At 35.2% G+C, this 11,649-nt stretch overlaps 1 protein-coding gene across 2 annotated transcripts in view; it reads left to right on the top strand.

Annotated features, from left to right (window-relative positions):
• MRPS9 (mitochondrial ribosomal protein S9) overlaps positions 1-11,649 on the top strand; it is a 46,171-nt gene that overhangs the window by 18,218 nt on the left and 16,304 nt on the right. For both annotated transcript variants that reach the window (XM_015815244.1, XM_015815245.1), the window contains exons 3-5: positions 7,647-7,709; positions 7,806-7,836; positions 8,148-8,227. In XM_015815244.1, the coding sequence (XP_015670730.1) occupies positions 7,647-7,709; positions 7,806-7,836; positions 8,148-8,227 (174 nt within the window). The remainder of the gene's footprint in view (positions 1-7,646; positions 7,710-7,805; positions 7,837-8,147; positions 8,228-11,649) is intronic.

Below are 11,649 nucleotides of genomic sequence, written 5' to 3'. Positions count from 1 at the left end.
CCTCAAGACATGGCTCTTTCAGCAAGCGGACCTGACCTAGGGTGGATTTTATACTGGGTTTTTTAGGAATTTGGAAGACACAACTTTAAAATTCGGTTTAATTCGGTTTTAAGGGGGGGATTGTATATATGCTTTGGTTTTAAATATGTTGTGCGCCGCCCTGAGTCCCGCTGGGAGAAGGGCGGCATATAAATTAAATAAAATAAATAAATAAATAAATAAATGTATCATTTTTCACAATATTTCATAAGTATTGAGCATTGCTTTTGATAATATTGTAAGTGTGCCCATGTAGGTTTCTTGGCAACAATATAAAAATGGTTTGTGATCTTATTTCAGGATGTTTTTTTCATCTTGGTAGTCTAATTGGTAGCCCTGGGATTTCTTGATGGTGGTCTCCCATCAAAAGACTAACTAGGCCCAACTTTATGTAGCTTTTCAAGACCAACCAAGCTTGGCTATATATTGCCACCACTTGGACACTGAATTACTGTGAGATTGTGAAGGACCTTAGTGGGTTAGGGGAAGATCAGACATCTTGATTATTAGAGAAAGATAAGCCATTGTCTAGTGTTCCAGTGTAAAAGAAATGTTTTAAGAAACTACTTCATTCACAAATGCTTTCTTCAAGTAGTAGAGAAAGTATGATTTTTCTCTTTTTTAATGGCAAGAGAACTTTTTTCCGAAAGGAATACAGCTTGGGAATTGTCATTTATGTTGAAAGTGTCTTTTCTTGTCCTAAAAAAGTATATATCATTGTATTATAGTGATAAAGCAGTATTTTTATTGCTGTAGTTAATTTTGAGAGTATTGGAGATACCACGTGGACTAATTTTAATACCTAGATTTCAGAATACTATAAAATGTTTTAAAAACATTTTAATGTTATCTTTTGAAAATATGAATTTTATCTTCACAAGACTGTTTATGATAGTAAGTAAAATAATGCATTTAATAATTCCTGGGACAACACAAACATAATATTTCAAATGCTTAAATGTTCTAATAAAATCTGAATGGTAATTTGGTTTTTGGCATCAAAATACCATGATTGATAAAATAAAAATTATAAAGCTTATCTAAACTATATTGTCTGGTACAGAATAGTTTGAACAGGAATTATGTATAATTATTTTGAAATAAAGTATCTGTTTTTCCTCCTATGAAGCTATTACTTTCCTATATTTGTTATTTTATTCAGAACAAAGTTAAAATACAAAATACAAAACTAAATAAAAATCCAAGAAGATAAAAGAAAAAATACAAGACCCAAAGCAATTAGAACATTAAAAAGGTGCATCAAAACAACAACACATTATACACATATTATCCCCTCTAGTTGAATATTGATTAATATATTACTACAACATTAGTTCCCACCTTAACTCTTCTCCTATGAAGCTATTACTTACAGATCCTGCTTATGCTAATTTTCCTTTTGAACTGTCAAATTACAACATAATTTATTTTAAAAACACTGTTAAGGTCTCAGTGTATATTTTTCTTAATAGGTGGGTCAGAATGAATATTTCATTACTGGTATATATAATACAGTATTGGTTTTGAATACATGAACTCTTAATTGATCATCCCCTTNTGGAATTACTTAAGAAATTATGATTTGCGCTCCATGGCAAGTAAAGTAAAATTACAAGATTTTAAATAAATATGTGCATAGGAAGTAGCAGAAATTTTCATTACAAAATGTACTTTTCTTATAATAATAGTAGCACAATGATAAAGTTGGCTGGGCTGTAATAAGATTTCTTAAACTGCCATTGTACTATTTCTTCACTTATGGTCAATTGACTGGCAGAATCAGACATTTTTCTGCAGGTAAATTTTCTATACAACGATCTCAACTGCTATTAGGTTAGATGAAAAAGCCTTTTGCATTTGTTATGCAATATGTCAAAAGTATGATTTAAATTCAGAGCTCGCCAACCAACTTTCCTATTGTGAGTCTAACAGATTTTTGAAAGCTCTTAGCCAAGTGATATTTGCTTAGTATAGATCCATTTTAATCATTGAACTTTAATTTTCAGGAGATGAGCAAGGTGATCATTTCCTGATATGGACATTATAGTAAAAACTGACACGACCTGCAAAAATCTTAATTAATGCTGAACTGGTCATTGCCTTAGGCTTGTTTTCTATGTCTTTAGCATATATGCAGATATTGAGCTATTCTGCTTTAATTATAGCAATGTTGCAGTCAGGATTTTTTGCTCTCATAGCTGAGATTATTTGAATCATCAAACAAAAGCAAATATAGAGGAGACTAGTTATATATACACAGTTGGTCCCAATATTCTATAATATATTCTTTTGACATGTTGCTTTATGTGGTGTTTAATATCCGTTGGTTCACTATGGGTTTTTCTATTGTCATTATAATTAATCCCCATTTGTTCACAAATGGATGTTCACCTATTTTGTGTATGTACAATATCCCCATTGACTAACAAATGGGAATTCATCAAGCCACTAAGAGAATCAAAATACCCTTCTATAAAATCAAGCTAATCCTTTTTGTTTGCTGCTGAGTTCTCAGAATCCCTGTTTGGAATGCCAATAAGATATTAATAAAGTAATAGGTGAGATCTTTATACACTCTACACATATTAAGTAGGTTGACAGTGCTGACAAACCAGTCTGTGTCCACAGAAAATACTATTAATAAGAAATATCCTTGAGTTAATATAATTATAATGCAACACAGTTCTTCAGAAAAGAAAATATTAACTGCTTGCTTGAGTCTATTTTTTTATCACTATGGATAATTTTCTTTTGCATTGCTATTTTGTGACACAATAGTTTAACATTCATTCTCATAATGAATTATACATGATTGTATATGACTGCACTATGTGGTTATCACGGCACTGCAATAAAAACATTTCAAAATAATTAACAGGTGTAACAAATGATCATTCAAGCACATAATGCTAGTTGCCTCCTTAATACAAAATCCTAAAAATACACAGCCTTCCTCATAGCCTTTCATGTACTATGCTCACAAGGAGCATGTAGCCATGCCATTTATTATATCATTGGGAGCAACTAAACATTTGTCTGTTATTGAAACATTTGTGGGATAAACTGGTTAATAAATTTTGTGCTTTCCAAAGAAGTCTCTCACCCCCCCCCCAAATGTTGTGCTTCAGAACCATTTCCTTATTTGGTTCCATTACTTATCACCATACCTCAGTGGTTCTCAACCTTCCTAATGCCGTGACCCTTTAATACAATTCCTCATGTTGTGGTGACCCCCAACTCTAAGGGCTCTCCAAGCGCGCACTGACCGCGCCTGGGGCTCAGCGCGCCTCGCCTGTCCTCGCCTCACTTCCGAAGGTTGCTGGCCTGCTGGCCTGCCTGGCTCCAGCTGGCCGGGGAGCGGGGGCAGGAAGGCCGCTCTGCCCAGCCTGGTTGGAGAAGCGCCCAGGCGGGGAGAGAGAGAGAGAGAGCCAAGAGGGCGACTTCACCAGAAGAGCTTAGTTCAACCTCCTCCGCGGAAAGGGCCACGAAGCAGTGCAGCCTCCCTTAGGAGATGCTCGACGGAAACGAATGCGGCGCTGCAACGGCCCCCAGCTCGAAGCCGTGCGGAGACGGATAGAGGACCGGTGTCTTGGTTCTTAAGACCATTGGAAATATATGTTTTCGATGGTCTTAGGTGACCCCTGTGAAAGGGTCGTTTGACCCCCAAAGGGGTCGCGACCCACAGGTTATACCCTAACCCTAACCCCTAACCCCCAAAGGGGTCGCGACCCATACCTGTTATACCCAAACCCTAACCCTAACCCTAACCCATACCTAACCCTAACCCTAACCCTCTGCTGACATAATAACTTTGGGTAACAAGCTTACTCATCAGAATCCTCTAATTAGAATTTTCAAAGCAACAGATTTTATTAACTGTACAATGTTGAAATAAAATTAAATCAGCCTTCTTATAACTTAGGTGAGTAAATTCTTTTATCTTAGGAAAAACTAAGACTTTTCAGCTTTTTTAAAATCACAATTCAATTGCCTATTGAGACAGCGCAATTTATATATTCCTGTTTAAAATACTTTTTCTCCCTGAGTAAACAATTTTCCATTTTGTCAAGTGATTTCTTTATAATCCCTTCAGATAATTGTTGAAGGGTTAAATTTTTCTGCCTATACACTTAACATTCATTCAAAGTTCCGTGACTAACGCCCCCTAGTGTTTACGAGCAAATCCCAAAATTACAAATATTGCAGCACCACGGCAGTCATTAGCCCTTACAAGCAATCACAGAGGTTCTGCAACATTCACGCTATTTCTCCCCTTCCCACAACTGCTTCCCCTTCCCTTCCTGCCAAGCCAGACTCATTTATCTTGCAAAATCTGTCTCTGCTGCAGTTTCTTTCCCTTTGAGGGAGAGGAGAGTCGGCTCGGAAATGCTTTTCGTGCCGACAATAGAAACTCCTGGGTGCCGTAATATTGCATGAGTTCAAACACAAATTCTCTGCAAAAGAGATCATGCCCCCTGGAAGCTTCCATTCTGAGGGGGGAGGAGTGTTTGCTTCATTTGCATGCCTATGGGGCAAAGCGTAATTGGAGTCAGCCGGGCGCAGGAACCAATGCCGTCTATGCCCGGGTATGCTGTACTCTCATATGTGCTGGCCTTGATTTGAGGGCAGGAATGAAGCCTTCCACTGAGTGGGGAGGCATCCCGGGGTGAGTCTCCTTGCACCTGTGTCCAGGCTGCTGGTGGTGTAAAGCTTTTAACTTAGCACTCTACTAAGAGAACATGGATTAAGATCAGGAACAGATTCTCTTTATGTTGAAAGCAATTTATGAAACTATTCTTACAGCTACTGATGAAATAAGAAGTTACAGAAAAGAACAAGATGTCAGCCTAGGTATATGAACCCAAACTTTGATCACAACTAAAAAATCAATTACATAGAATATAATAGAAGAAGTGGAACAATTAAATACTATGACAGAAGATTCAACTGATCAACAAACACAGCTAATGGAAAACCCAGAAAAGGGACTGATAACATGGAAAAGAGAAAAGACTTTCTATATAAACCAGAAGAAACCTGAGGATCAAGAAAAAGAATAGACTGAAGAGAAGATAAACAGTTCAGGACAACTACATCGAGATGGAAAAATAAATGATTTGTTAATCCTTTCAAAAAAACGGTGACTGGATGGCTTTTTCTACTTCAAACAACATACATAACAACACAGGGAGATTTATTTGATGACTTAAAAGCACGGACATGGAAGACGAATTGGCAAAGAAAGAAAGCTAGAATAAGACTGAAGAAAATTTGGGCTTTGACTTATTAGTGAGAATTAAAATAGAACATACTCAAATAGATAAGATGTGTATATTGAATACTAGATTTTGTTATGAGCTGAGATAAAGAAAACCTTGGTCATTTAAAACTTGGAAGTATAAATACTAACAGTTAAATTTGAATATTGATTTGTTTATAAAGATTAAATGTAAAAGTAATTAAGATATATATAAGCTAAAAATCTATTGATGAATTTATAAATATGTTTTTACTTAACTGTTATAATAAAAACAATAGCTTAAATATGAGATAGTAGATATCAGGAAAAAAAGAAATATTAAATGTTGAAATAAGAAATTTTGGTTACTAAATTTAAGATATTTGGTTACTAAATTTAAGATATTTAATAGAAAACAAGAATGTTATACTGTATTATTAATTAGTTGATTAAGATGGTGAGAAATCGAATATATTCAAATAGATAAGACGTGTATCCTGAACATTAGATCTTGTGATGAATTGTAATAAAGGGAACTGGGGTTATTTAAAACTTGGAAATTATAATTATTAAATGTTAAATTTAAATATTAATGGGAAACTAAAAATTGGGAAAAACTAATTAGGACATTGATTGTATATAAAGATTGAATGTTAAAATAACTAGGATATGTATAAACTAAAAATTAGTGATAAATGTAAGAAAGTTATTTTTTATTTAATCGATATAATAAGAATTGTATTAGTTTAAATATGAGACAGTAAATACTAAGGGGAAAAGAGAGGAAATATTTAATGTAATAGTTTGAGATCTATACTGAAGATACTTGTATGTTATTGAGTTATTGATTAGCTCAGCCACCACGTTGCTTTTAAAACTAGAAAATCAATAAATTTTTCTTTAAAAAAAGAAAAGAAAAATGACCAGAATCCAAAGAATTGTAAAGTGCTTCTGTTTTATAGACAAATGGAGCTGTCAGTCAAAAGATCTTGAAATTATCTTGAATGGATTCAGCTTGCTTTCTTTTCTTGCATTAACATTAACTTCGTTTTTTAAAATCAAGCTTTATCAATAATGCCACTATTTTAGCAGAGAAAAAGTAGAGCTAGAATTTATGCTTATCTAGAGAATGATTGCAAAGATCAGAATAGTTTACATATAGTCCCGGTTATTTTAGTTGTGTGGAAATTGTATGAAACTCCTGAAACTTCACAGAAATCTTTAACAGTGGTAATGACTATGTTTATTTTCCCTGAAAGCACAATCAAAACAAAATAAGCTAGCCTGCAAATTTCCTCTGGGTTTTCAAATGGGTGTTTATTTGCTTCTCTTCATTCCAGAACATCCTGGGGAACTCAATTATATATGTTCTTTTATTAGAAGGACAGTACATGATTTAATTCTGATATTTACTATTACCAGCTAGAACTAACAAGCAAATTATGTAAGAACTTGAAAATAGAATTCTGGAGTTGATCCAATGATAGATAATTGTGCAGTTAATACTAGATTGGTTAGATTTCTTAATCTTGAATGACGATTTTTCCACTTGTTGGAAGTCAGCACCCACCCTCCTAGAGAAGAAAATATTTTGGGGAATATTAAAAAGACAGAATATTATATTTCCCCGAAGGAAGAATGGAGAAAAAAATCTTAGGGGAGGCAGAAACCAACCCAAGTTTCCCCAGGGAGAAACTGAGCAGGCCAGCTTTTAGAAATGTAGATTTGGGTCACACTATTCTTAGGCAAAACGCCTTCAGCCTCCATAGCTGATGAAATTAGAAAAACAAAGACTCCAAGGACAGGAACATAACCTTTAGGACATAATAGGACTAACCCACCAACATTAGAATACCCAAAGGGCACACTCAAGCTCAGGTCAAAGTACATTGCATAGGAACAACCTCAAATACAAAGCCCGAGAATGTATAAAAACCCACCTACTTCCAATTCCATTTTGTCAGTCACCCCAGAAACATGCTGGCAATCAAATAAACAAGAACCTTTTTCCCCAAGCAGCTTCCATTTTATTTCCAGCATCTTAGCCTCTATTTTGTTTACTGCCTGCTTGGAACCGGACCTGATGATTTTTCTTTCAACATTCTTAAATTAGCTTTTGATTTTGGAATGTGAATGAAGTGAATATGCATTAGAATATCTGCTTTAAAGGTCTCAATCCTTCATTTTGAAGTTGCATCAGTATCCCAAACTCCTTTTTTCTTTTTTGCATCTACCATCACTTGGAGGATTTCATTCCCATTATCTACTAAATGAAATAATAATTATATGATATCCAAAGCTAATATTCTAATAGAAACTTATGATTATCATTATGTCTTTAAAAAGTCTGATTTCACTTTGTTTACAGAAAGCAATTGCCTATTTATTTCCTTCCGGTCTATTTGAAAAAAGGGCCAGGCCTTTCATGAAGGTAAGAACATTATTCAGTGCTACCAGAATCAGAACAGAATTATTTCAGTATAGCAATAAATATATTAATTAACTATTTTTTCTCTGCTTTAAACAGCACCCTGAGGAAGTGTTTCCAAAGACAAGTGGTAAGTGGAGATTTGCACGCGCTTTGTATATAAGGTGGGTTCCCAAGCACTAATATATGTCTGGTCTGTCAACTTAAATTCTTGGTTTTTCTTGTTCTGTTGACAAAGTACATAATCAAATGCTTTGGAAAGTCTCTAGTTATGTTTTATTTGGGATAAGAGTATTGTATAAGGAAAACAATCCTTTCAGATACAAAGGAAAACTAAACTAAACAGTGTTCTGTTTTAGGTGTAATTCTCTTTGGGGTTGGGGGATGGAATATTCACTTAGAGTTGTATAGTTATTACTGTTTATGTTTATATTTCTTCAGTTATTCAATGGAATGAAGATGGTCGTCCATTTAATTTTCTTTTTTATACTGGCAAGCAGTCATACTATTCTTTAATGCATGTAAGTGGTTTAATTTTCCCTCCCTGAATATATAATGTACACATTTAAATTGCAATATTCTTTTGAGAAAATTAATTACCAAATAAGGAATTAATAACTTATCTCCCAATTAAGCTTTGGTTTGGTTCCATCAGTATTAAATAGATCTTGCTATTGAAAAAAAATGTAAGGATATGATAAATGAAGCTATACATTTTATAATTTATTTACTTTGTTCATCAATATGCCATACATTTTCAGCCATAGGCCAGCCTTCAGTGGTTATAATTCTATTTAAAATATATAATATTTTTCAACTAAAAGCATTATAAAAATATATTTATGAAATTCTTTTAATGACTGAATATTTAAACATAAATTCAGATACTAGCTTGAGATTTAGGCACACAGCAGATCTGTTTATTACTTCTGTAGTGGCTTGCAGTCAGTCTGCTATATAAAGAAAAAGTGGTATGGACTCCACCATAGTTGAGGTTGCTCTGTTTAAAGTAAGATGTCTAGCAAAGAATGACATGGTGAACACTAAAAATATGAGAAGTGGGTTGAAAGAAAGTTGAAGGAGTTATCAAGGAACAAGAAGTAAGACAGCAAAAGTGCTACTCATTGTTCTCAACCTACAACCTTTTAGTTAGTGATTATTCTAAGTTACAACAGTGCTGAATAAAATGGTGGTTACAATAAATCCTTTTAGTTCAGGCCATCCCACCTACCACATGATCACAATCTGTATGCCCTGCAATCTGTTCTCATTTATGGCCAATTACTAAGCACCCTGCATTCATATGATTTCCATTTGCAACCTTTCCTGTTGGCTTTCCCAGAAAGTCAATTGAGAAGCTAGCAGAGAAAATCCCAAATTCCCGGGTAGGTTTCCCACACCTGTGTGTCTTCCCCAGCCACTCTACGCTTGCACCATGTCAACCATTGTGCATCCTCCCTGATCTGTGTGATGCCTTCTTGCATCCCCTTGCATCCTTCTCAACCCACACAGCACCTCTCATGCTTCACCCTAACCCTAACCCTAACCTTGGGATTCAGTTAACCATTGCTAATGGGAGTGCAGAGTTTGCCATTACTAAAGTAATCCTGCTTTAACGCACAATGCTTTACGGCTGCATTGGATAACAATGGAAATTTAGCCACTGTAAGTTGAGGACTACCTGTAGACATTCTTACATGACAGGGAGCTCTTAAGAAAGTGAAGAACATGCAATATGGTGCTCTTTACTTTTCTTAGAGCCTTCTGAAACAAAGTCCTAATGGCCAGGAGTTGCTTTAAAAGCTTACTATATAGCACTTGCAAATAAATAAAAAATTTCCACCCCAAATTTCAATTGCAGGGGAATTATCTTTAAAACCTTGCTTTGGGGTTACAGACGCCACCCTGCAGCAACTTTCAGTTCGCCATTCTGGCACTGTCCTTACGGCTATTTGGTTGAAGAGATAATATAACTAGCGGCTCTGCCCTCAAAAATACTGATAGAAATCTTCTAATCCAATGATTGGTCATTAATCCCTATTTATTCTATTTTGCATTTCAGTTGTTTCCTTCACATGTTTTCATTTAATAGGTTATTAGCTAGCATATGGCTTTATTTTCCATTTGAGATTTTTTTTATTGGCTTAGAAAATTATAAAAAAAAAAATCTGGATATGCTCCTCCAGTGTGGAGAGAACCAGAATTATTTCTGCAGCTTTTCCCAAAAATTTCTCATCTGTAAGATAAGGAAACAAATGAAAGAATTGCCTCTTTTTAAAGAAGCAAGCAAACATTCAATTAGAATTTGCTTTCCTGTAAATTAAATTAATTCTGTGTCTTTAGCCTTGGAATGAGAGAGAACCAGTTTTTATTTTTTTTTTCTTTGTGACATCTTTTCAGATTCTTGGAGAATGCTATTGTACTCATACACAGTCATCTTTCCTAAAGGCTAAACAAGCCCAGTTACTTCAATTGTTCTTTGGAAATGTGATGAGCATTCCTTCCATTACTTGATCCAGTTAATTAATAGAAGTATCGAAGAATAGAGAAAGACAAGCTCCTTCTGCTGTTTTCTGTTAAGTCTTCATTGACATTACTTAGGGTTCTGCTTTTATTATATCTTAAAAAAAATATGTGGCATCCATCCTGGGTTCCTATTCCCACTATCATCATCTTCCCTTGTAATCTTTTAACATTGCTCCCACTTTATTAAAATCTGCTTTTTTAAGTCCAATATTTCATTTGATTGTATTCAGTTGTAATTTCCTTTTAAATCTAAAAAGTTCAGGATTATACTGTCTCTTCCCCCACTGTTCTCACTACTGAACAATTACTAGTTGGATTTCCAGTGTGCTTTCTGAACTTACTTATCTCAAGGTACAATATTTATTGCAACTGCACAATATATGCATCATTTGTAAACCTTAGTCCATTGACTTTGGGAAAACTGAATCAGTATTGATAGTTACAGAAAATGAAATGCCCATTTTACTGAAAAATAAAGTAATACTTTTCAGCATAGTGCTGCTGTCAAAGTCTGTTTCTCTTGTTATTGAGTACTGTAACACTAAAGGTGCAATAGCATTTAGAGGACTTTCTCTATGAAGAGGATTGTTTTCCTGTGTTTTTTAGAATTATCTTCGTTTGTACTCTTTGCACCCAAAGGACAAAATCCCCACTTGTCAGGTACATTTATTTCTTTAGAAAGAGAAGAGAGGAATTATTTTTTCTTTTGGTTGACCTTGGGCAAATGAGCTTCTTGCCCTGGCAGAAATGAAATGAATGATAAATGTAGAGGGTGTCTTTGCTGAGTAATGGAGCTGCAGCCTAGGCTTTCCAGAGAGTTTTCTCCTGCACAGCCTGAGGCAGCCTGAGGACCCCTACTGTTCATTTAAATAGGTATGTCAAATCTGCCTTGAAACGCTGCTGGTTTGATCTGTGGTAATATTTGTGAAGGTTCCATATGGACTTGAGCCCCCCTGCAGTGCTAAGAAATAATGTACAACGCTTCATGGTGCAGACGCAAATTTTCTCTGAAAAGGGATGCAGCGCTGCGTTTTAGCTGTCGGAGAGGATGATGGAGCTGACGCACTATGCCTGTCAACTTGTTACACGGATGGGTTGCACGCAGAGAGGCTGTGGAAAATCTGTGCCTTTTAGCTTTTCTACTTAATCACGGTTGTAGCATTGCCTTTAGACTGTATGCTACATTAATTCTCTTCCTGCCTTCTGCCTTTCATCCCAAGTTTCACGGAAAAAAGTAAAGCATGCAGGTCTTGTAGAAGGGCCTTATCAAGCAGCTGTCATCTGACAGGCCATTTGCATTTGTTTTGGCTGAAACAGAGCAAGCCAAGGGCAAGATGTTTTGTTGCATTCCATCATAATGAAGAAATTATAGAAAAATTACAGGGAGTACAACTTCTTAACATTCGTAGCTCTTGCC

The sequence above is a fragment of the Protobothrops mucrosquamatus genome, unplaced genomic scaffold (assembly GCF_001527695.2).
Source record: "Protobothrops mucrosquamatus isolate PMUCROS unplaced genomic scaffold, P.Mucros_1.0 scaffold327, whole genome shotgun sequence".
Lineage (NCBI taxonomy): Eukaryota > Metazoa > Chordata > Lepidosauria > Squamata > Viperidae > Protobothrops > Protobothrops mucrosquamatus.
The sequence above is the reverse complement of the archived record's forward strand: the minus strand, read 5'-3'. Positions and strand labels throughout refer to the sequence as shown.